This window comes from Caretta caretta, chromosome 3 (assembly GCF_965140235.1).
Source record: "Caretta caretta isolate rCarCar2 chromosome 3, rCarCar1.hap1, whole genome shotgun sequence".
Taxonomy (NCBI): domain Eukaryota; kingdom Metazoa; phylum Chordata; order Testudines; family Cheloniidae; genus Caretta; species Caretta caretta.
In genome coordinates, this window is record NC_134208.1 from 165,548,931 (window position 1) to 165,576,410 (window position 27,480).

Sequence of the window (27,480 nt, forward strand, 5' to 3'; positions counted from 1 at the left end):
CCTTAGAGACTAACCAATTTATTTGAGCATGAGCTTTCGTGAGCTACGGCAAATGCTGAGAGCTTTTGAAAATCTCACCCTAAACTTTTTACTATTTCCCCATTACTGTGTCATGGTCAGCTAGACTACAAATGGTGGGAGAGTGAGATGGCTTCACCATGAGAAAAAATATTCTCTTTCTCTTCCATTGCTGAGTCATAGGACACATGAATCAGCTAGTGATGTCCCATGAAGATTCACCAAATTTGAAACGCATGATGGAACTTCAAATTGCCTGTAGGCTAAATGTTTACAATGAAAGAAAATTTTACCAAAATAAGCAGGTTTGCTAGGCTTATCCTGAGGGGTTTTGCCACCTGTAATTATTTGAGCATTGTTTTTATGTCAATCGTTTGATATCTACTAAGAGTACCAATCCAGTTCTAAATCCTTAAGTCCAATTATAGTTTTGTAGGATATTGTTAAATACACAAACTGATATTTTAGTGAATTCATAACTTATTACTCATTTCATTGTCAATGACAATTACATTATTTGTGGGCTTCCTCTGGAAAAAAAACTGTTAATGGAGACAATGCCATATGTAAGGAAATCCAATATTATCATATCTTTGCTTTATTGTATATTACAAGTTTCCTTACAATTATTTTTCTTATTTGCTCATCTTAGTAAACGTACTAGCTAATACAGGAATTCTATGTGATTCAGAAAAAAATGCTCATTTCTGAGGATATACTTTCACATGGGGAAGGTTTACATAAGAATAGATTCTTTTTTCTCCACAGAGAAATTCAATAAGGCCATGAGGAACATGTGTTTTATCTCTTTGAAGGACTGAACACACAGTCAATGTGTAGAGTTTCTATTTTTGGGTATTTTGGTGCATTCTCATAATAATAATTTGATGATACAGAAGACAGGCATCAATCATATTTTCCAGCTATCCCTTTTTCCCAATTGAAACATTCATTACTTTGTATTGTTTGCATATTGCCAGCCACTGCTGGTTATTGTTTTAAATTGCCAAAATAGAGCTTGTAAATTACCAGATATTCCTGCCAGAGTGAGTAAGGCCCCAGTTCTGCCACCCTTATGATATTCAAAGGTATTGCTGTGGAGTTAAGGTTTAACTCACTGTAAGAGAGGCAGAACTGGGCCTTTGAGAGTATGTCTATTCATGCTATGGCAGTGAGCCTCCCAGCCCAGGTTGAGAGACTTGGGCTAGCATTCCACAAATAGCTGTGTGGATAGCTCTTGGAAGTTGTAGCTTGGGCTGGAACTCCGGGCTTGTCTACACTACCGGCCGGATCAATGGGCAGCGATCGATCCAGCGGGGGGGGTCGATTTATCGTTTCTAGTATAGACACGATAAATCGACTGCTGATCACTCTAGCATCAACTCTGGTACTCCACCTCAACTAAAAGCGCAAGGGGAACCAACGGGAGAGTGTCTCCCATTGACACACCGCAGTGAAGACACCATGGTAAGTAGATGTAAGTACGTCGAGATCAGCTACATTATTCGTGTAGCTGAAGTTGCATAACTTAGCTCAAACCTTCCCCTCCCCCCCCATAGTGTAGACCAGCACTCAGACTCTGAAGCCTAGGGAGGGAGGTAGACTTCAAAGCCCGAGCTCGAACACAAGCCACAACTTGAAAGAGCTGTTCTACACAGCTATTTTTAGAGTGCTAGCATAAGCCCTGGAAACCCAAATCTGTCAGCCTGGGTGAGGAGACTTGCTGCCATGAGCTGTGTAGGCATACCCGAAACTATTAGCCATTGCCAACCTCTAGTTTACTATGTACACACAAACTACATTAAACGAGCGCTATTACTCTTGCAAAGTCAAGCTCTCAGAAGTTAGGAAACACCAGAATTAAAGTTTCATGTGCATAATAATATAATAATTAAGGCTCCCTGGTTATCACAGAAGTTACGGGCTTCGTTGACCTCTGTGACTTCTTCAGGGGTCTGTGTGGCTGGCCCAAAACATTACACTATATAGTTATAACGTGTATTTATTTATTGAGTTATAATATTTTCCAGCCCCTGAAGACGTACAACCACCTGCAGCTGTATCCTTTCCAACTTCTTTACTACTGAGTTGGAGTCCTCCAAAGAGACCAAATGGTATTATAACACAGTATGCTTTATACATGGATGCTGTATCAATCTACACTGGAAATGGAACTAAATACATTGTCAAAGGTAAGGTATATAGTTGTGACTCCTAAGATGGGTATGTCACAGTCATTGGGCTAACCCTGCACAGCTAACCCTTCCTTTTTCTCGTCAAATGCACCCTCCTTTCAGTTCTCAGGCCTGTAGCTGTCACCTGTGTTGGGGTGAAAGCACGTGGTTCTTCTGCTCTAGGTATGCATTGTGAACTGCCATCCCGAAGTCCTAACTGTGATTGCCTCAGCAGGCCTGATGTATCTTTGGAGCCTGCAGTTCTCTTCCCTTCAGGAGCAATGACAGCAGTGACCAGACACCCTTCTTATAGCAAAGTATTTATTAGAACAAAAGAATTTAAGAGAGAAACAGATCTTGTAATAATAAAACAGACCAAATACATATCAAGCTTACAGGATATCTAGCCATTTTCCACATGGTGATCCTGGTAGATCTAGCTTCCTTATAGACTCCTCCACAGAGCCTCTCTCTGTCTGGGTGATCATCTCTTCATTTAACTCACAAACGAGTATACTCCCTCCCTGCCTCGGGGAGTCTTTAAATCTTGCTCAGTCCTTTTGTCACCCCCCTTTACAGAAATCACGTCACCTTTTAACTTTTTATAGTCCTTTGATCCGGTAACTTTCAGCTTTGGCAAAACGAGGCTTGAAACTTTTTGGAGATAGGAGGTGAGATCCCCCAAGCTACTAGTTTTCCCCACTGTCTTTCAAAGGTGTGCCTGGATGGCCTTATCTGTGTTGCTTTCCTGCACAGTCCCCATTGAATTTGAGCATATAATAAACATTTCACTACCTCCAATATAATTTGTAAGGTCTATCTCAATATCTATGTTACATATCTGCATTCTTAGATTATTACATAGCAGCTCCATGACCCTCATTGACTGTTTGTATTGATGTACAGTCATGTGACATCTTATTTTCACTTTAACCTTATGTTTTATCAAGGTATCACAAATCATTCATTCAGGATTATCATACAATAAAAATAATGAACTATGTGGAGCCTTGTGCAGCAAAAGGAATAGTCTAGGCCAGTCACAGTTTTGTACATGTTTGTAGATAGGTGTAAAACCAAGAAAAATTTTAAAATTGGAATCTACCCAGGATAGAGGAGGGTCAGGGTCTTACTTTCTTTTTACTATAACACCTTAGCATACTATAAGACCTCAAAGGCCTGCATTTTGAGTTAGTACAAAACATTTTTAAAAATGCATAGTTCAATTTTTTTTTATTTGCACAGGCCATAAGCTGCTAGTGCGGTGGGTCAGTTCTGACACTGAAAAATGAATCTAGTTAGAAAACCTCCTGAAGGCTGTTGATGTTTGCTATAATAAATAGCGCACACTTTAAGTCAAACTTTTTCATTCTGTATTCAAAGGTAATGGATTTTTTGTAACCATAGTAACCTTGTTGTATTTCTGGATAAATACATGAGGTACATACATTCTGGTTTTATTTTTGAATATAAACTACCACATTATATATTACTAATAATATGAAAAATAGGATATAGGTTAGCATAATGACAGCTTAAACTAGTATGCATTTTTCTTCTGCAAAAAATAAATATTTATCAAAAATATAGGTTCAATTAGTTTCACCCCCCTCCCTCCGCCCATTTTTCCGGTATTCTTGTAGTACCATTTATCTTTTTTTCAAGATCTCCATTAATCTCTTATTACTGTCCCATAACATTATTTTTAAAAATTTGGAAGCAGAAATACATGTGCTTAAATATTATTGAAAGATTTGTGCTGATGATTTTACTAGGGTCGTGCTCTGCCCCGTAGCATGTAGTTGCAAAATGGTCATAAATTGAAAAGTGTGAAAAACACTTTTGGAATATGTTCACCATTCTGGTGGTTTTTTGAAAAGCACACATCAGATTACATCGTGACTGATAACTACTAGCTAAGATTAATGAAGGGTTATCTATTGAAACTGCAGTCAAGATAATTTTTATAATTTTCCTACCAGCAATTAAGGGTAGGCTACTCTAAAAAGGCTCAATATTGGCTCATCATCAAAAATGTTGGATGCTTATCTGAGGCTTTTCCAGCCAGACCCGGTTCTGTAAAACTGGCCTAAAGAACAGACTTTTAATGACATTTTTAATACTTTGTTTTTGTGGTCATATCTGGAAATAACGCAAGAACCACCTTTCTCATGGTAATATAGCATTTCTTTTTCTGCTCCTGGCACAAACATTTATATGAACATTTCAATACCTTAAGGTAAGTTTGGTTTCCATTTGTTTTTTGAAATGGGCAACGGTTTACAGTTTCAGTCCCTGAATTTGATTACTGTAGAAAATATAATGATAGGTCTACTGAGAAACTCCACATCTCCCCAGAGACAGCAGGACCCAGTTTCACCAAAATGGGCCTAGCTGACTGCAACTCTGATAGAGTCAAAGACAATTTTCAGAGGGCAGACCAGCTCAGTTCACTGCCTGTAGGCTAAATAGGTCTCCTCTTCCATGCAGAAGCCCCTACCATTGTCCCATTCAGTAAGACCCAATAAGTGGTCAATAAAGATTCTTCCAGTGGGGTCCCTGCTTCTCACCAAGAGTGCGCCATACTTGTAAATCTCTTGCTTTTTAATTGATATTAAATGGAAATGAAGGAGATTGATAGTCTCCTCATCTGAACTGGTGGAACATGAGTCACTTTCTTATTCTCTCTTGCCATATGGGACATGATATGTATCACTGTTTGCTTCTGTGCCACCTTTATCATGCAGCTGATTTCTCACTTTGCTTGAGGTGCTGGAAATGTGGAAGGAGCCCAGGGGAAGAAATCTGATCTCAGGCAGAAGGTTGGGATTTGGGTCACCAGAAATCCAAGCCATTCTGGCTCAGGACTATTCAGATTTCTAGTCCAGATTTATGCTTGGCTCTAATTTTAATCAAAGAAATGTCATTTTTGTTGCTAAAGCAAAAGGGCCTTTGTTTCCTTACAGAGCCCGCAATCTGCTCCTTTGTAGCTGGTGGGGTCATTACAAAGTGCCACAAAGTAATCTTTCTTCTCCAAAGGCTATATCTGTACAGTGATAAAGTCAAAGGATTCAAAGCCCGATTCTGAAACTCTCCAGTGTTGTATCTGTCTGTCTCTCCTGCCTGTTTTATTTGGGGTTGGTTTTTTTTTGCTTTGGGTGTGAAGGTTAGTGCTGTTGGCTTCCACTGAGTATGTGCATACTGGTTTTTCAGAGGTCTATAATTTGCCCAAATTGGATGGATTTTCCTAGGGACATCAAAAAGCACCTCTTTGGCCCCCAGGAAATACCCCTTACCAGAGCATGGAGTCTCTAGAGCTTCTTAATGAAACATTTGTAAGATTTTTTTTCAAATTAGCAAAACAATGTGGTTTTCTCTAACATCATTCTCATGAATGGCTGACCTATTTTAGCGAAAACATTTTTTTAAATCCACTCAAGGCAGACACTCAGCATGGAAAGTTTCAGCCCAAGTGGTTAAATTTGGCAAAACTATAAACAACTGAAAACTATGTCTTATGACGAAAAGTGTCAAACAACCTTAACTCTAGGCATGGCTGCTAGCAGAGCTTATAATGTGCAAAGAAATAATAATGTAGCACAAACTTTTCTGAGGAGATTGCTAGTGGTGGTTTATTGTCAAAATATGAGCAAAATTTCTCCCTCCCATGTTATCTCAGTTGGCTACCTTTGTGAGAAAAGTTTCTGGTAAAAGCCTGAAGTGAAAATAGTCGTCTTTTCTATAGTGAAACACATTTGATCTTCTAACCTGGTGAAGCCAAGAAAGACATTACTTGTAGATATATATGACACACAAAATGTTTATATTTCCATCCCTATGTAGAGTGTAATCTCCAACTTTGGCACTGAGCACACTGAGGATGTAAAAGTCTGCATTTTCTCCAGTAAGGCATACTTGACACTGCTAACAAATTTGGTTCATTTAATTTCTCTTGCATATAGTAATGACTCTGTGAATCCTTAAAAGAAAAATATTCCTATTAATACTCATCTGATTGAAACTGTTATTTTCTCTGCCACACAGTAAGAAAGAATAGTGTTTGCAGTATTTCAGGAAAGGGATACTTCACCAAACAAATCACAGGGCCAGATCTTCAGCTAGCTCAATAGAGCTCTGCCAGTTTACAATAGCTGCAGATCTGGCTCACATTCGCTAGGTTTCTACAGCTAAATTTCAAATAATAATAACTAATAATCTTTTCTGGTGTCTGTGATATGTCAATTTTGATCATTTAGATTCTCTGGAGTATAAAACCAAGGGTAATCCTTAGAAAGAGAGAGAAGAAGTTAGCCTGTAGGAATAAGTAACAGTTTGGCTGGCTCAAGTAGGGTGACCAGATGTCCGGTTTTGGACTGGAATACCCAGTTGAAAAGAGATCCTGGTCAGCACCACTGATCAGGCCATTGACTGTCCAGTTGGCAGCACCACACAGAGGGGCTGGCAGCCTTCCTGCTAGCCTCTGCGCAGCATGTCTCCCAGAAGCAGCGGCGTGTCCCCCTCAGGCTCCAATGCATAGGGGCAGCCAGGGGGCTCTGTGCGCTGCCCCTACCCCAAGTGTCACCCAGAGCTGGCACACCTGCCCCCGTCCTGAGCCCCAAAGTACCCCAGCCCTGATCCACCTCTCCCCTCCTCCTCCCCACTCAGTCCCAGCCCAGAGCACCCTCCTGCACCCCAAACCCAACTTCCCCAGCTGGGGCCTTCCCCTTCCCTCCCACACACCCCAACCCCCTCCCTAGCTCTGATTTCCCCCCCCCCCCGCCCTCCGAACCCCTCGATCCCAGCCCAGAGCACCCTCCTACACCCCAAACCCCTCATCCCCAGCCCCACCACCAGAGCCCTCACACCCCCCTGCATCCCAACCCCCCCGCCTCAGCCTGCAGCCCCCTGCCATACTCTGAACCCCTCAACTCCAGCCCGGAACCCCCTTCTGAACCCCAAACCCCTTACTCCTGGCCCCACCCCAGAGCCCGCATCCCCAGGCAGCGTCCTCACCCCCTCCCGCATCCCACCCCCCTGAGCCAGCCCAGTGAAAATGAGTGAGTGAGTGAAGGTGGGGAGAGCGAGCGCCGGGGGTGTGGGTGGGGGATGGGGCAGGGGCGGGACGAGGGTGTTCGGTTTTGTGTGAGTAGAAAATTGCTAAACCTAGGCTCAAGTTGTTCTTGAACTTGAATGCTGAAAGGCAGATTTTGTAAGACCAGACGGATCAGAGTTGGAGAAGAGAATGAGGAGACTTGTTAAATTCTATAATTAATAATAGGGATGGGGGGGTGAGTTTAACATCTCTAAAAATCAGGCCCACTATGTCTGATGTTCAGAAACTGAAGCACCCAAAATTAGTCAACACTGATATGAATTCTTTTCTTGAAATCAATGATTAACAGTATCTTTAATATATGCGATGGCACAAATGCCATACTTCTTCAGGAAACACTTTTGAACTTTTCTTTGTCCTTTCCACACCTATATAATTCTACAGATAATTTTAAAATGACTGATTTTGCGTTTATTATTAGGAATCCGTCACAATTGTGTCAACACTTTATTTACTGTACAATTAAACATGACTTAAATGAAGGGAAATCCAGAAAACATTTGAACTGCAGAGTTTGATTGCCAGGCAGGGTATCACAAAGAGGAAAAGGCCTGTTAGATCATATGATTGTTGTTGTGGTGGTTATTCTAATTAAATATTTAATAGCATGGTACCACCCAAAGACTGCAGTCAAGATTGGAGCCCCATTGCGCTGGGTGCTGTAGAAATATAGAAGAGACAATCTTTGCCCTGACAGCTTACAATTGATAGATACTGTAGTATTTCTGTGGGAGCCAGTGTGGGACTGTTTCCTATCTTCAAAGATGTAGTATAATATACATAAATATCCGAAGGAGCCAAGTCTTCTGTTTCACCTACTCCAAAGAGTGATTCAACATCAATATAACATTGGCATCCAGTTAGTGAATTTAAGACTCTAGTTTGTTCTGGAAGCATTGGCACCTGCTGTAGTAACATGAGCAATAAAATATTTATCTTCACCTGAAATACTACTATCCATGTTACACACAAGAGATAGGAACTGAAGTCCCGTTGTCATTTTCAGGGTCTTGCTCTAATGGACCACAGTTCGACAGTCACCATTCCCATATGACTGAATGACACATCCAGATCATAAGGCAGTACAGCAAGCAACATACTTCCCAAAGCAGTACAAAAAGAGCATCATCCCTGCTGCAGGTTTCATATGGGCCAAAATACTTAAACATTATGGTGAGCACTATAAAAAAACCCAAAATAGTTTTATTGCTGCACCCAGCACTAGAGGGCAGATTACGCCAGGTTTATGGAAGGAGAGTAGGCTTCCCTTAAACGCTCTCTCTCTCTCTCTCTCTCTCTCTATATATATAAGAAAGCACATTTGATACACCTGAACTGACAACACTGACATTGCCAATGACCTGTACTAGTGTAATTAATTCTTCAGACCCAGAATGCAGATTCAGCAGGCACAAAACCAAAGAGCAATTGGGACTGTCTGAGTCTGTCATTTCTGTGTTTCAACTTCAAATGGAAGACTCTAGTCCATTCATGGGACTTAACTGTACAGATCCGGAGGCCGGGGAGGAAAGCATTTATGTTTATTTGTAGCAGCTCTCTTGTATCATTTTCTGTTGCAGTGCATTAGTGTAGTGTTAAATAAAATCTGCTTATTTAAAATCCTTTTAAATAGTGTTTAAATATTTCCTGCTGATGCAATCTGCTAAAGTAGTTATCCTTGCTGCAGATTTCAGTTAACCTTGTCGCAGATACTAAGCCTGGAGCTACACAGACTTTTAGGGGCCTTGATTATGGAGCAAAACCTAATGGTGTCATTATAAAACCACAGCTGGACAAGCTTTTGGAATCCTTGTCCTTCAATCAGATTTGGGTAACACAGCAAGCCAGGAGAGAACTCATGTTAACCCTGCCTGAATTGCTGAGCTCTCAGGTTATTTGGGCACCAGTTTCTAGAAATTAAAATAATAAAATAAAACTCAAATTATAAAACAAAAGGGATTGGCACCTCCAAATCTGCCACATAGCCAAACACAAACTGTTTTTAACAAATAGCTTTCTCCAAAGCTAATAGCAATGGATTAGCCAAAAGAATAGAAAAAAGGCACATTTATATGGCGATGCAGGGAAAGTGCATTGCTGCTACCCATTCTGGATCTGTTCAGTGAACAGAGAAAAGGGAGGCATTAAGCTTCCAGGTCTATCAATCTCAAGCCTTGACAAGACTTAAAGTCACTCAAAAATGTGAGGTTTCAGTTTAGCAGCTGTGTTAGTCTGTATCCGCAAAAAGAAAAGGAGTACTTGTGGCACCTTAGAGACTAACAAATTAATGTCAGGGTTCCTTCCCCACTCTGAACTCTAGGGTACAGATGTGGGGACCTGCATGAAACACCCCCTAAGCTTATTATTACCAGCTTAGGTTAAAAACTTCCTCAAGGTACAAACTTTGCCTTGTCCTTGAACCCTATGCTGCCACCACCAAACAAAGAACAGGGAAAGAGACCACTTGGAGACGTCTTCCCCGCAAAATATCATCCCAAGCCCTACACCCCCTTTCCTGGGGAAAGCTTGATAGAAGTCCTCACCAATTTGCATAGGTGAACACAGACCCAAAACTTTGGATCTTAAGAACAATGAAAAAGCAATCAGGATCTTAAAAGAAGAAATTTTAATTAAAGAAAAGGTAAAAGAATCACCTCTGTAAAATCAGGATGGTAAATACCTTACAGGGTAATCAGATTCAAAACACAGAGAATCCCTCTAGGCAAAACCTTAAGTTACAAAAAGACACAAAAACAGGAATATACATTCCATTCAGCACAGCTTATTTAAACAAAAGGAAATCTAACGCATTTCTAGCTGGATTGCTTACTAACTTTTTACAGGAGTTCTGAAGAGCATTCCTGATCTGTTCACAGCAAAAGCATCATACAGACAGACCCTTTGTTCCCCCCCCTCCCCCCAGCTTTGAAAGTATCTTGTCTTCATTGGTCATTTTGGTCAGGTGCCAGCGAGGTTATCTTAGCCCTTACAGGTGAAAGAGTTTTGCCTCTGGCCAGGAGGGATTTTATAGTTCTGTATACAGAAAGGTGGTTACCCTTCGCTTTATATATATGACATGCCCCCCAAATCACAGATAGGGTGAAACACTGGTTGTGATTTCTTCCTGGAACTCTAGGAAAAAACAGACTTAATAAGACACATGCACCTCTAGATATATTACCAAGTGTATAAAGACTAACATTATTTTCCACATCTCAAGGACGATTTTAACCAGTTGATTCTGGGAAACTTTCATGGGAGAGTGCATCAGCCACTTTGTTAGAAGCTCCTGAGATGTGTTGGATGTCGAAATCAAAATCTTGGAGAGCTAAACGCCACCGAATAAGTTTTTTGTTATTTCCTGTGGCGGTATAAAGCCACTGTAGTGCAGCATGGTCGGTTTGCAGGTGGAAACGCTATCCCCAAACGTATGGGTGTAGCTTTTCCAGAGCATAGACAATGGCGTAACATTCTTTTTCACTGACTGACCAGTTGCTTTCCCTCTTAGACAGCTTCTTGCTGAGAAACACCACAGGATGGAATTCTTGATCCGGTCCTTACTGCATTAAAACTGCTCCCACACCATGCTTGGATGCATCTGTGGTTACTAGGAACGGTTTGTCAAAGTCTGGGGCCCTTAGCACAGGGTCAGACATGAATGTCACTTTAAGCTGGTTAAAGGTCTTCTGACACTCTTCGGTCCACTGAACGGCATTTGGCTGGTTTTTTTTGGTTGGATCTGTCAGTGGGGCGGCGATTTGGCTTATTGTGGTACAAATCGCCTGTAATATCCAGCCAAGCCTAAGAAGGATTGGACCTGTTTCTTTGACTTTGGGACAGGCCACTTTTGGATAGCATCCACTTTGGCCTGTAGGGGGTTGATAGTTCCTTGACCCACCTGGTGTCCAAGGAAAGTCACTCTGTTTAGGCCTATTTGACACTTCTTATCCTTAACAGTTAGTCCTACCTCCCTTATGCGCTCAAAGACCTTGTGTAGATTCTTTCTTTCCTGTGATCTTACACCAAGAGTTTGTCATAGTAAGAAATGTGTAAGACACTCGTCATTTAATTTTCCCTTCACAAATATGTAGATTGGATAGGAGAGTTTAAAATATCAAATGCTGTTTGAGTGATATTGCATACTGAAAAAGAGGTTGTAAGCCAAATATTCATCTACCTGCAGTGTGTTTGTATTTGTAAAATTAAATACAGTGGTCTCCTTGCAAATCATGGGGCTGATTCCCCTCTCACTTACACCTTTGTAAATTAAGAGTAGCTCCAAAGAAGTCAGTGGAGTTACAGCAAGTCAAATATGGTGTGAGAGGCAAATTATGCCCCATGCATTTTACATTTAAATTACTTTAGATGATGTTAACCAAGGGTGAGAAGATAGTTCATGTTCATTCAGGTGACGGTCTCTCTGCTAACAATGGTGCAAGTTGTGATGGTGGTTCTTGAAGGTGCTTGTCCCCTAATAACTGGACTGAAACTACTGATTCTTTTGACATCAGCCAAATTTAAATTTACAAAATTAAAGTAGTTTTATGGGGGATTTTTTTGGGCTCTTGTAGTTTGAGTGCCTAAAGCTAGGCACCTAAATAAGTGATTGGGGTTGTGGATAAAGCTTATCTAGTTGATATAGTGTACCTGTATTTCCAGAAAGCCTTTGAAAAATTCTTAAGGAAACTAAGTAGTCATGGGATAAGAGGGATGGTCCTTTCATAGGTCAGTAATGGGTTGAAAGACAGGAAACAAAATGTAGAAATAAATAGTTTGTTTTCACCATGGAGAAAGGTGAACATTGGGGTCCCCCAAGGATCTACACTGGGTCCTGTGCTGTTCAACATATTTATTAATTATCTGGAAAAGGGGGTGAATAGAGAAGTGACAAAGTTTGCCAATGATACAAAATTATTCAAGATAGTTAAGTCCAAAGCAGACCATGTGGAGTTACAAAGGAATCTCACAAAACTGGGAAACAAAATGACAGATGAAATTAAATGTTAAGTGCAAAATAATGCACATTGGAAAAAATAATCCCAACTATACAGATACAATGTTGGGTTATAAAATAGCTGTTCCCATTAAAAAAAATCTTTGAGTCACCATGGATAGTTTTCTGAAAACTTCCATTCACGGCTCAGCAGTGGTCAAAAATGCTCACAGTATGTTAGAAACTGTTCAGAGAGGGATTAAAAAAAAAAAGAGAAAATATCATAATACCACTACATAAATCCATGGTGTGCTCTTACCTTGAATACTGTGCCCAATTCTGGTCACCCTGACTGAAATAGGATCTAGTAGAACTGGAAAACATTCAGAGAAGGGTAACAAAGAAGATCAAGGGTATGGAATTGCTTCCATATTAGGAGAGACTAAAAAGTTTAGGGCTATTTATTTTAGAAAAGAGACAACTAAGGGGAGAGATGATAGAGGTCTATAAAATAATGAATGGTGTGGAAAAAGTAAATAGAGAAATGTTATTTACCTTTTTCACAAAATACGAAAACCAGGGCTCACCCAATGAAAATAATAGGCAGCAAGCTTAATACAAACAAGAGGAAGTACTTTTTAACTCAACGCACAATAATCTGTGGAACTCATTGCCATGGGATGTTGTGATGGGCAAAAGTATAACTGTGTTCAAAAAAGAACTGGTTAGGTTAATGGAGGATAGGTCCATTAATGGCTATTAGTAAAGATACGATTTGGTCACAGATTCCGTAACTTTAAAGAACCTCCATGACTTCTTTGGCTTCATCCCCCTGCTGCAGCCACTGTGACCAGGGCAGGGCCTGGAGCTGTCAGTCTCCCCTCCTTATGTGGCTTGGGCTTCAATCCCCCCGGTGGTCAACCCTACCCCAGGACCCTGGTTAGTTTTAGTAAAAGTCACAGGCAGGTTGTGGGCTTCTGTAGATTTTTGTTTATTGCCCGCGACCTGTCCATGCCTGTATTAAAATTAACTGTGACAAAATCTTAACCTTAGCTGTTAGCCAAAGTGATTAGGGATGCAGCCTCCTGCTCGGGGTGACCATAAACCTCGGACTACGAGAAGCTTGGAGTGGAAGATAGGGTGGATCACTCCATTATTGCTCTGTTCTGTGTATACTCCCTTTGAAGCTCTAGTATGGGTAGCTGTTGGAGACAGGATACTGGGCAAGATGGACCATGGTCTGACCAAGTATGGCAACTCTTATGTTCTTATAGTCTTAGAATTTCTGATGTGTTGAGTATCCTCCCTCAGTCTGAAATCAACTGGGACACTTATTTAGGTGCCTAGATACGGATTCAGATGCCTAAATGTGGTAACCAAATTTGAAAATTTGCACTTATCTTCACAGCGATAGAAACTGGACAGTTATATTTGACATCAAGACTTAAGACTAAACTCTGGTTTTGCTTTCCTCAGTTAATATGTGTGTGTTCCCATTAACTCTTTTAGAGAGAGTAAACTTTTTTTAAAATTTGGGCTTTATTGAACATTTAAAAATAATTGACAACCCCCAAAGAACAAAAATAAGAGATTGGTGGATGTGGGGCTCCGCAAAATATTCACAAAAGAACAGATTGTGAACACCTTACTCACATTGGTGAATATGAGGATTTTGCATATTTTTGCAGGGGTGGGGTGTTTTTGGAAAAGAATCTAGTTTAATGAAAAACTGTTGGAATTTTGTTGCTTTCACTCACAATAATGCCCATTTTTCAATGAAAATCAGTCCATGTTCACTCAAAAAGTTGGGGAACCGCAAAGATCTCCACATTTTTTAAACTTCTTAAATTGGACGTTTTCTTTCTGCAAAGATTAATTTTATATTGAAACTCATTAAAATTTAAAATTTCACGTGAATCAGTGAGAGAATTTCAATTTCATGAAAAATAATTTATAAATGAACTTTTGGGACTATGAAATGATCCAGGATAAAACGACAAATATTTTTGTCAGTGAATATATAGCACTTAATTTACATCACTGGAACGGGAATGAGTACTAGAAATATTTATGACAAATCGGTGTGTAAGTAAAAGAAACTACAACTGGAGTAAGTTACTAGATGTCACAAGCAGCTATGCTGCATACTGAAAATTGTTGCTGGCTGTTAACCCTTTGGGTGTTGAATATTACAGGTGCATCCACATGTATTGCACCACCTGCACAACTGAATGTGTTCTGTGTGTGTCCTAACATTCCAGTGACACCAGTGAAATGTTCATGGATGGTAGCAACACAACAGGCAGGTGCACTGGACGCCCAACAGTGATAGTATAACACTTCTGCATATAATGCTCTTCTCCAGGAAGGCACATGGAGAATATTACAGGGCTGCTTGCTCTAAAGGATCAAAATCAGTCCATGAAGTCAATGGAGTTGCATCTGCTTACATGAGGGTGAATTTGAGACAGTTCTTGCTCCCTGTAAGTGAATGGATGTTTACTAGTGACCCTCACAGGAGAAGGTTTAGGTCTTTTCTTTAAATTTTTTATTGGCACTGGATCCTCACTCATAATCTCCATCCCTCTTTGGAGTTGCACATCCAGTACTGTTCCCAGCACATACTGGATAGTTAATAAATTAATTTGTTTGAAAACTAATTTAATTGTTTGAGAGACTGGAAATCTGCATTCTGTCAATTTTAGCAGCGAGTGAACCTCAGAGGTTTGGACATTTGGTAAACTTTGCATGAGCATCCAGATATATGGATGCTTGTTCAGGCCTCTTGTTTCTGTAATTTTGTGGTGAAAAATCTGAGAATGACTTTTAAAAATAGTTCCAGATTATTTTACCAGTTAATATCACTAAACTATTTCTATTTAGATTTAGAAATAATACAGGAGCAGCCTTTCCTTCATTGTTCTCAGCACTTTTGGTTCTCATCTGTTCATGGTGAACAATACATATCTGAACATTACAGAATCTTAAAGTTAGATGTGATTTTAGTTCTAAAAATACATGACAGTTTGGACTGTTGGAAGAGGATTCTTGTATTTTCCAAATCTGTTGCCCCCTTTCCTAAATTATGCAATAAAAAACGTTTGCAGGGCATAAATCAAGTCAGATTGCAGCTTGATGTGTCTCAAAAATCATGAAAGGAATTCTGGCAGATTTCTTTTCCTGTTGAATCATTGCAAGAATTTAACCTACGTTTTTACACCTACCACCCAAATTGTTTACATAAAACTTTATAGCCATTTAGTTGGTACTGAACTTCATCAGACTTTTAACTATTCCTTTAAAATATGATATTTTTGTGATAATCCACTTCTGATCTAAATTGCAGTTTGGCCTCAAAAGTTTTTTTTTATACGATAGATATATTCATACCAATCATACAGATTCATACCATATAAATACAGTAACAATTTAAGATGATGTATTACAAAGAAAATAAATAATGCATAAGCACTAAAATTAAGTGAACATAAATGGAAGCATGTAAGGAAAATATCAGATTAGTGTTCTTTAAGTAATGCAAAAACTCAAAATCTTTTAAGATGACTATCATGAGGCAGATGAGAAACGGAGTTCATTACTATTTCAGTGATGGCAGCGTTGCAAATACTGTACTCTGTTATTGTAGATGCAACTTAAATGTTCATATATTGATTTCTTTTTTCTGCCATTGCTGGCAATGTATATGATGGCATGTAAATCAACATCTGGATTCATAATTTAACAATGCTGCTGTTGTTTAAGCATTTCAGTAAAGTACTGCACAGCACAAGGTCAGCAGACTTAAGGGAAAAAAGCGTCATCTAAGGAAAAGTGAATTTTCATTCTGGTGATAATCTTCTGCCTTGTGTCCTGTATCAAGGAGTATATCTCCGCTCATTTTTTTATTCTAGTTTGCTATTAATCAGTGAAACTTGAGATCTTTCCATAATAATCCTTATTGTGAGTGCCTGAAGGTTCTATCAGTGTAGGTACATCAAAATATGTAATTTTGTACAAATATCCTTTGAGATTTATTGGGGCAATATAAATTAGAGTGGTTTGGAATAAGTACTTGATAAAGAGCAGTAGAAGATAAAATACTTCCTGTTTGAACTTAGGATGGTATCAGAGTGGATCTATGTTACATTCAGAATGGAAATATTTGATCTTGCAATGAAATTCTTTGAATTGGCTTTTACATTAAAAAGTTTTATTTTGAATTGATATATAAATAGAATATATGATGGAATTTACTAGGCAAATAAATATACCACTTCTAGTGAGGGATAAAACTCATTTTTCTTGAGAGGTAAATGTATAATTGAATATGAATGCTCTGTTTACACTGTGCATTACAATGTTGTACATTTAAAGTGTGCTCACAAAACTATTATTTGTATTATCTTTTGCACATTGCACTGGGAGTGGTGCACTGGAATATTTCTTTTTTGTGTCTTTTCTAACTGATCCAGAGGCTGCAGAAGTTGCATTACCAGGCTACTCTGGACATACAAGTGAGGGAATACAGATAATATATAAAACACATAATATTCTAGACCCAGAGATACTTAATATCTCTCTCCAGCATCCCTCTAAAATAACTGAAGCCAGCTTTCTCTCTCTTTTGAGGCTCCATCTGATTCAGGCCTCGGAATATTAGCGATACTTAACACTCTATGTATTCAAAGCATTTTAAAGATATTAATTCTTACAATTTACCTGGGGAGGAAAGTAGGCAGCTAGTGTTGGCCCCATTTTTCAGATAGGGAAACTGAAGCACAGCACAGAGAGTCTGATGGCCAGATTTCCAGAGATGCTGTACATCCCGCAGCTCCTATGGCACCACTGAAAATACAATTTACCCAAGGTCACACACCTGAACAGAGCCTGCATAAAAGCACAACGGTTTCGGCTCCCCCGTCCATGCTTAATCTACTTGGCCACACTGTGTTTCAAGTCAAAAAATATTTTAATGAGAATTCATATAAATAGATGTTGAACAGAGCTGTAAGGAATGTGAAATATCTTGGTACAAACATATTACCTTTGTGTTAAGAATAGATATTTCTGTTGATTGAAAGGAAATAATTATTGTTTGAATATGTGTTACCAACTTGTCCCTACATGACATCAGATGAGTAGAGCTATTTCATGACCACAATAAAACAGTTGGACTGCCCTTTTAAGAGGGCTGCTCCTCCTCTCCCACTTCATTGGTTTTGAGCCCATGGTGACAAAGAAGGCTAGAATGAGTGGAATGTATAAACAAGGTTCAAAGGGGACAGGTGACAAAAGCCTACATGTCGATATAAATAAAGGTGAATTAACAGAAGGCTGGACATTTGGGGGAGGATGGAATATTATAGTAGAGTTATAGGGAGCAACAGGTGGGAAGACCATGGGGGAATCTGCTTAGTATCTTTGATGTCTATTCAGAAAAGCAACGAATATGGGGAATAAACAAGAAGAACTGAAAGTCTTAATATATAAGCTAAATTATGACTTAATTGGCATCACTGAGAATTGGTGGGTTAAATCTCATCACTGGAATATTGGTATAGAGGGGAAAAGGAAGGAGGGGTTGTATTACACATCAAGAACATACACACTTGCAATAAAGGTAGGAGGTCAAGAAGGAGAGGATAACATACAGTGTCAACAACCACGGACAGGACAAGGAGAATGAAGATGGAGTAGAAGTCCTAATATGTAGCCAGTATAAGAAACCTAAGTGTGAGCTTTTTCAGGGTAGTGGAGAGGGTGGAGGCCAGACTGGAAAGGATCCAAGATGGAGTTACAGGAGATTAAATCAGTGTATCGTGTGTAGACATCGTGTTTGGTTTACAGATGAAGAGGAGGAGGCAGATGAGATGATGACTAGTGGCTGAGAAGGTCCATTATGTAGACTGGAGCCTCCTGCAATCTTTTTTGGGGAGAACAGAAACTTGAAACTTGAATTTGTTCCTTCTCTTATTTAAAGCTGCTTAATGCTTGAATTATGAGGCCAAATACCCAGGCATGTCTCTTATATACATTGTGGGAGGGACAGGTGATTTTACACCACCTTTCTGCTCTGCTGATCCTGGAGACCAGCCCTATATGGGCCTGTTGAGAAGACCAACTAATCTGCTTGACCTATGTGTCTGGACATTCTTCTTACACCCCTGTGTTCCATGCCCTGGAAGGGCTTTCCCATAGAAACAAGTTTTGATAGGAGCATTGTGTACATTTGTCAGATAGTTAGATTATTTGGGATAATTGAGACACATGCTAATCTCTTTAAAAAATAGGTTAAAAGGGGGAGTTTCCATTTTGTCAGATGAAATGTTTTGTGCTCCTGTTGTGAGGCTGGCAGGATTTAATATCATTCTTTTAATGGCACAAACTCATTTTTTCCAAACTCTTAAGTTGTATTGGGAATGTGAATATATGCATAATTGAAGCTCTTCTGTTAAATGTATATGCAAATATAAAACACACTGGCCAAACAATACTCAAAATAATGTACTCAATACTGGCAGAACAATACTCAAAATACATTGAAAAAACATATCAGAGTAAGATAATGTACGTCTCTCTAATTTCCTGGGACCAACGTGGCTACAACAACACTACATAAGATAACGTATGGAGTTCCCTGAAAAAGAAATGCTTGTATCTTAGCTTAACTAGATAAGTCTATGGCAGAGCCGAGAGAGAGCAGCAAAAACAGATGGTAGCTAGAACTAGAACGCGATTGACAATATTTGCATATAGGTCAAAGGAAAATTCCAGGGGACTAAATGGACTGATTTGGTTTGAGGCAGTTCAGAGAAATTACAAGAAAACTACTTTCACCAAACAGTCTGCCCCAAGTGATTCCTCTTTGGGAAGCACATTAATCAGTGCTACATTATTCAGCCATAGAACCACTCCTCCTTACCCTACCTTACAGTTAGGTGACACTGTTTTGTGGAGGCAGATTCACTGTGGCTGAAGCTGCAGGGCACGCCGTTGATGACATGGCCTTCCTTTCCCATCAGATAAGCCCCCCCATCAAAATTGGCAGTATGTGTTTTAATATATTTTAATACATTTCATAGGATTGGCCAGTCTTCTCTCCAACCCTCACCACCCACCTTTTGTTGTTGTTACTGCAGTATTACAGTGTTTGTCTGTATGTGTGTTAGAGTTGTCACTCTGACACAAGCAAATCCAGAAAGCTTTCCTTAACTAGCTAACAGAAAGGAAATAAATTCTCACCAATAATACTTAATGGTTAATAGTCTGTAGTCTTTCTGTACTATAGAAAGTAGGACATGGAAAATCTGAACTGAGGATCTAGGCTAGAGGGGGGAAAAGGAAAAGTATAGGACTGTGGGAAGTGAATAATATACCTTGTTCTGTACGCATGAGAGTGGGGACTTCAGAAGTCTCTTAAGGGTTCACCACTTGTGAATTATGCATCTCACTCTCACTAGTAGGCGTAAATGCATAATTCTAATCTGTTCTTATTACTTATTTATAACACACCAGTAGAATGTAAATTCTGTGCCTCCTTTGTACAAGCTACACATGCCACTTAAGGTATGCAGCTATTTCCAGGAGCCTACACAGACAACTTTCCTGGCGTAGCACATCATTCCCAATTAAAAGGCCTAAACTTCTAATGATAAATAAAACTTACTCTTCCCCAATTCACAGTTGGATCATGGAGGGGTGTGTGTAAGAGAAAAGGGAGAGAATTAATAGAAAATAAGGATTCAGCTTGAAATAACCTACTCTGCATTATTATCATTGTTATTTATTATAGTTACTGTTATTAATAAACGGTATATGGTTGGGGAAAAGCCTGCAACAAATACTAAATTTATGAGATCGGGGACAGGTGATTGTTCTTTCTTTTCATTTAGCTAACATTGATCAATTTGTATTTTTCCCTGATGATAGTTTTTGCCATAATAACTGTTTGGTGGCCCTTTACTATTGAGTTATGGTTGCAACACACTCCACATACGAGAAGGAACCTGTAAACTTTATACCCTAATCTGGGCATCCAGTGGATACACAATAATACAAAGCATCTGACTGCACCATCTGTAATCTGTGTACCCACAAATATGATTTATTCTGGTAATCCTAGTTTAATGCATCACATCAGATTGTGGCAGTTATGTTATTTGATGACATTATTGACACTATATGACATGGCTAGGTAGTGCAACATGTCAGCTACAAAAATTTAAACCTTTGCAGGGTCTTTCCCCCCCCTATATTAAAGATTAAGAGAAATTGAAAAGAACCCTTTTTCCAACTATGTATTAGGAATGAATCCTGAGGTGTAGCTGAATTCTGCTCAGCACTGCTAAGGAGAGAGGGAAAAGGTGGCTTTACACCACTTTTACTTCCCTCCCAATCCTAGGACCAGCTGGAGGCTGGCTCAGCTCTTGTACAATTTAGAACATCCTCAGTGCTGCTCTAAATTGGTCTGGCTAATGTCAGGGCTCAGCTCACGAGTGTGATTGCCGGAGTGCAGTGGTTCTTTGGCTATGTCTCTTTCTTCCTGGCAACACCCCAGATTCACTTTTCTCTGGATTTGGGAAGAGGGTTGTATGCCACCTATGGAATCTCTTACATCAGGGGAATCCCTAAGTGCATGGTAAAACTTGTTTTCCATCTGCCTTTCACTGCTGAAACATTGGAAATCATATGGACTGAGGCAACCTTACCTAGCTTTAGAAATATATAGCTTGCTACTACTTTAAGACTTCTACGCCCATTTCTCCTCTGTTTTACACGAGTTATAAACTTACTAACGCAGGAATTTCCATACTTCATCAGATCCAAGAGCCACCTAATTCAGTATCCAGTCTCTGACAATGGCCATCACCAAATGCTTTAGAGGGAGGTGTAAGAACCCTGCAATAGGCAGTGGGGCAATCTGTCCCCCAAGTTAGTCTCATCTTGAGATCTACTAGCTAGATTTTGGTGTAAGTCCTGAAACATGAGGTTTAATATTCCTTTTAAAATTTTTGATATCATTAATTAAGATAACAATGGATAATCTTGTCATCCATGTAAATGTCTAATCCCATTTTGAATCTTATTAAATTCTTTGCCTGAACAGCTTCCTGGAGCAATGATTTCCACAGTTTATTTTATGTGGAAATTTCTTTAGTTCATAGATTCATGGATTCTAAGGACAGAAGGTACCATTGTGATAATCTATTCTGACCTCCTGTATAACACAGGCCACAGAACTTCCCCAAAATCATTTCTAGAGCATATTTTTTTGAAAAACATCCAATATAGATTTACAAATTGTCAGTGATGGAGAATCCATCACGACCCTTAGTAAATTGTTTCAATGATTAATTACTCTCACTGTTAAAAATGTATGGTCATGATTATCCACCACAACCCACAAGTCTTTTTCAGAATCACTGTGTCCCAGAATAGATTCCCCCATCCTGTAAGTATGGTCTACATTCTTTGTTCCTAGAAGCGTACATTTATATTTAGCCATATTAAAACACACATTGTTTGATTGTGCCCAGTTTACCAAGTGATCCAGATCACTCTGAATCAGTGAGTTGTCCTCTTCATTATTTACCATTTCCCCAATTTCTGTCATCCACTAATTTTATTAATGATGATTTTATGTTTTCTTCGGGGTCATTGATAAAAATGTTAAATAGTATAAGATGAAGAACCTATCCCTGTGGGACAAAAATGGAAGCAGACTCACTCAATGACAATTCTCTGTTTCCAGTTTCCAGTTACATTTTGAGACCTAACAGTTAGCCAGTTTTTATAAATCTATAAATCTCCCTGGACACTCAGTAACAGTGCTTCAACTACTTTCTTCCCTAGGAGTCAGTCAACTTGGAAAAGTCTGTACTCATCCGACACAGACTATAGACTTAATAGGGACCACTCTAGATTCAGTCATGGTGAGAGATTATGTGCCAGAGGATAGGTTTTGAGTGACCTGATAGGCCAGGCTGTCCACAACCCTTTAGCTTCAATCAGATTTTTTTCCCCCTTCTGGAGCACATAGCTTCATGCACTTATGTTACTGCATTCACCAGACTTTGCCTATGGTGCCTTCAGATGTGGCTCCTCGTGTATTCACCAATGAAACACAACATGAATACCATTTATTGCAGTGTAACAGCTTCTCTAATGGCATGGCAAGATCCTCATTGGGTGTGTGAGGGCTTCCCCTTCCTGCTATCCTCACCAGACAAGATGATTGTTACAGACACTCTTTCTTGGGCTGGGAAGCACATATATAGACAGCTGTATGGCCCAGGGCACTTGAACATCTCAAGAGGCAAGGATGCACATCAACATTCGGGAACTCTGGATAGTTCGGAAAGCTTGTAAAGTCTTTCTGCAATTCATAGAGTCCCTCCATGTCCTCATAGAGTCAGACAATATGACATCCATCTTTTACATCAACAAACAGTGAGGAGAAGAGTTGGGGTTCCCCTGAGACCTCTTCTACTTGGTTCCCCAAAAACTCAGTTTGACTTCAGTCTCATTCCTCGGGTTCCTTTATTTGGCATACAGCAAAGCTATGATGAGTTGATCAGGCTCAAGAATAGGGGATGGGTATAGGGCGTACCACAGATCCAAAGTTATACAGAAAATCTCTTCCTCTATATACATTTACACATTACACTGCATTTACGATACATTTCATCACAAGTTTGGGGATTGACTTGGTTACTTTGCAGAAACCAATCCCTGTACAACATGCTTTATCCACACATTGCCCATGTACATCTTACTTTTTACCTTATTTTATGTTCCAGGCTTATCTTGTTCATTGTTGTTTTGTCCATTGTAAATGGATCTGTGGTGAAGAAGAGAAACCACCCACCAGCACAGAAGGGGTTAAAGAGAGCCTGTGGGCCCAGCTAGCCCTGCCCTGTTATACCTGCAGCCAATGCCTGACCTGAAGGGGAGAGAAAAGGAGGGAGCCTGGCTCAGTTCAGGGCTCATTGGTGAAGAGGCAGGAGCTAGCTGCCTCCCTACCCAAGGGGAAGGATCACTAGCCTGCCAGCCAAGGAAGTCACCAGGAACCAAACACTGTCTTCCTGGCCAAAGGAGACTGAGAAAGAGGCCTAGGAGCACCCAGCCTAAGAGGAACCTGAGTGACTGAAGCTCAGAAGCATTGTGGGGCCGACCCCACCAGACTTATGGTTGCCCCACCTGGAGGACCGCAACAGGTTGACCACGGGGTGCTACTAGAGATAAGCTACCAGAGGAAATTTGACTATAGGGGCCAGGCCCCAAACTGTAGAAACAGCAGTAGGAAGTGGCCCAGGGCAGTGGATGTAGACTCCGTCCTGAGAGGTCCCCTACTCTGGGCTGGGACCCAGTGGACTGGGTGGCCCCAGATCTCCCTATCCCCTTGCCTTAAAGACTGAGGCACCTTGACCACAGAAGAAGGGAGCCAGAATTCAAATACTCCAACGACGAGGCAGCCTGGATGTCCAAGCCCCCGATATAGGGTCCCTGAGTATTCCCCCTTAGTTTAGCTTGTACAGACATTTTGCTTCTTAGCTTACTGATCCATTTTCCTATTTTGGTTAGTACAGACATTCTGTTTCCAGACTGCTGCTCCATTTACCTCCTTAATCCTGACTTCCAAGAAATGAGGCCTCACCCGTGCCTAATAACTCATGTTAAGCCAGCCCTACAAGAATCAAATCACTTTGCCGGCAGCTTACCTTCCAGGGACACAAAATGTGCTAGCAGATGCCCTCAGCAGACATTTTGCTGTCAATCATGCGTGGAAATTGCATGATTCAATAGTAAACAACATTTTCACTCAGTGGGGGACTCTCAGCTGGGATCTGTTCACCTCCCAAATGAACAAGAAATGCAACACGCATTGCTCCAGAGGTGCTCTAGGCCTATACTCCCAGGGAAATGTTCTTGTTCCCTAGTTGGGTCATCTGAGCTATGCCTTCCTCCTTTACCATGCCTTATCTCAGGTCTTGGGACAATTCATCAAGACAGTTCATGATCTTCATTGCTCCCTATTGGCCCAGACAGGTTTGGTCCTGAACCTCCTATATCCGTCATTCTGCCCTCCGATCACATCCAATCTTTTCCTGATCTCTTGACTAGGAGAGGGGCAGGATCCCAATCCCAAGACATTTCATGGATGTTTTTAGATGTGCATCAGCACTGGAACTTTCCCTCTCAGAAGTTGTACAAACCATCCTTAATAACAGTAGAAAGAGCTCCCCTGGGAAATCCTGTTCAGCTAAGTGGAAGTGTTTCTTTCTTTGGGCACATCAGAAGTGCCTGTTTCCCAAGTAAACAGATATTTCCTTCATTTTGGGCTATCTTGTTTCTCTCATAGTGGCTGGCTTTTCCCTCAGCTCTGTACATGTCTGTCTGGCAGCAATCAGTGCCTGTCATCCACCAGCAGATGGGTATTCAATTTTCACTCACCTGTTGATTCTCAGATTCTTAAAGGGCCTAGTCAGAACCTTTCCACCAGTAAGGAAGCCTACCCCACTTTGGGACTGGAGTCTTGGGTGCTGTCAGCTCTCATTAAGCCTCCCTTAGAGCCAATACCTACATGTTCCATGTCTCACCAATTGATGAAAGTTGAATTCCTTGTGGCTATCCCTTCAGCCAGAGGGGTACATGAGTTGGGAGTCCTAATGGCAGATCCTGTATTCCATAAGGCCAAACTCTCTTTATGGCTACATCTGAAATTCATTCAGAATTTGGGTTCGGAATTTCACATCAACCAGACAATCCACTTACCTATGTTCTCTCTGAAACCATATGCATCTGTGGAGGAGAGGAAGCTTCATTCCCTCAATGTACGACATGTTTTTGCCTTTTACCTACAAAGGACAAAATAGATTAGAAAAATCTCCCAGTTTATGGTTTATCACTATAGCAGGAAGAGTCCGAAGTCAAGCGGTCTCCTCTCAGAGGATCTGTAAGTTGATCTCTGGTTATGCTTCCCTTCCTCCCCCACAGGTGGTGAGGGCTCATTCTACAAGAGCCCAAGTGATATCTATGGCACTTCAATAAGTGCCTCTGGTTGACATTTGTAAAGCAGCAATGTGGACTTCCATTAATATGTTTGTGAGATATGCTCTAGTACAGGATTTTGCTGCTGCGGCATCTTTTGGGACAGCGGTTCTTCAAACAGCTCTGCTACCTGTATCCTTGCACCCTCCTCCTTCTTGAGCACTGCCTGTCAGTAGAATACACATAGGGACCAGTACTTGAAGAAGAAGAGGAGGTTACGTACCTTGTAGTAACTGGTGATTCTTCAAGATGTGTGCTCCTTATCTGTATTCCACTACCTAGCCTCCTTCCCCATTGCTTTGGGACCACACTTGGATTTGCAGTAGAGAAGGAACTGGAGTGGTGGTTGGCCCATCCAGTCCTTTAGCTCCTCTGCTGGAAGCATGAGGAGAGCAAGGACTCATGCACGGGCCAACAGACATGGCTTTCAAAATTCTCCAACTCAGATGCATAGAGCGTGTGTGTAACCCACAGTGGAATACAGATAGGGACCTCACATCTGGAAGACCCTCCAGTTACTATAAGGTAAGTAAACTCCTTTTTTCATCTTCCTTTTAAAAATCACAACAGCATAAACCTTTTACTAGAGGGGCCTCTGAACTTTTTTTGGGAGTGTTCCAAGGGAAAAGCCTGTGTGCTGCACTCTTGCCTTAGAGACTACAAGTCCCATGATGCCTTGGGAAAAGGAGGGGAGACTTCCTCGTGCAGGGAGAGCAGGCGGTGGACTCCATTTTGGGAAAAGGAGTGAGTTTGCTGCTGGGGAGCTCTGTCCATAGCAGGAGCTTCTGCCAGGAAGCTGAGAGCCTGCAGGGGCTCTGATCGAGCAGGAAGCCTCAGAGGCTTGTTGGTGGCTTCGCTGGAGTCAGAGCAGAGACTGTGCTGTGCCTAGAGCTGACTGAGATGGGCCTGCAGTGAAGGAGCTGTGAGTAACCCCCATTCTTGTTTGGGAAAGTATTTGCGAGGGAAGGGGCATAGCAGTGAGACTGAGTCTGAGTAGAGGCGGAGTGATTGACCCAGCACCCAGAGCTGCTGACATTTGGTGGGGCCAGCTCCAATTGTCAGAGGGGTTGTGCAGCTTTTTGCCTTGGCTGGACTGATACACAGAACCCACAGAGTGCTCTCTCCAGCTGCAGATCTCCAAGCGCGCTCATGCAAGGAAGTGTCCAGGACTCTGAAATCCAGAGGAGTGTCCACTGTGGGGTGGAGTGAATGGTGGCAGTATAAATGCCAATTACATGAGTTTCATTTATTACTGTATATTATATTTGTTAATTGATTTTATTCAACTGACCCAGTGGATTTAAATTAGTGGTGACATATAATCTTAGTTATACCCTGTTTCTTAAATTGTTAAATAAAGGAGTGTTAGCTCTAATTTAAGTATATTGGATGTATATTATTTATAACTGGTGAGTTAGACCCATGTCACAGGTTATTATTATTATTATTATTACTGTTTGAAGGGGTTTATTCCTGGAGGTTCCCAAGGCATGCCATTCAGTGTGTACAGGAGCCAGCCAGATGGAGGCACCACCAATTTAGCTTCCTTTAGGAGTAAAGGGACTGCAGCAGAGGGGTGGATAGAGGATTCCCACTTGTCCAACATCACCACTGGGATACTTAGGATCTCCTTTAATGTCAACAACATCAGGCACCCAGCACACAGGTGAGTGTTGCCTGCTCCCGAGTAACCCAGGGAAAAAGGGGAGTTACATAAGGAACTAGAAAAGGAGTACTTGTGGCACCTTAGAGACTAACCAATTTAGTATAATACAAGTACTCCTTTTCTTTTTGCGAATACAGACTAACACGGCTGCTACTCTGAAACCTGTCATAAGGAACTAGTAGCCTCGGAATTTAACACCAAATCCAAATCTCAAAATTTTTTAAAATAAACTTTTAGGTGAGCTACAAAGGGAAACTCTAAATTAAATTAAATTAAACCTGGATTTCTGTGCTGCATGCCTCCACTAACTGGGCGGTGCGGGGCATTCAGCAAAAAGAGAAGCTTTAATATACTTCTAATCCTTTAAATTCTCTGTGAAAATCCTCAGCTGCTCCGTCTTTGCTAGAGAATCCCTGGAAAAAATCATTTTAGGGTGCAGTAGATTCCAGTATCTTTTGGTGTCAATGACATCTCAAAGTAACACATGCTGGGGTGCCTCTTGCAATCTCAGAGGGAATCAGGTGAT

At 40.7% G+C, this 27,480-nt stretch overlaps 1 protein-coding gene across 1 annotated transcript in view; it reads left to right on the forward strand.

The window, feature by feature from the left end:
* USH2A (usherin) overlaps positions 1-27,480 on the forward strand; it is a 580,026-nt gene that overhangs the window by 277,257 nt on the left and 275,289 nt on the right. The window contains exon 31 of the mRNA XM_048843172.2: positions 2,049-2,210. Within this exon, the coding sequence (XP_048699129.2) occupies positions 2,049-2,210 (162 nt within the window). The remainder of the gene's footprint in view (positions 1-2,048; positions 2,211-27,480) is intronic.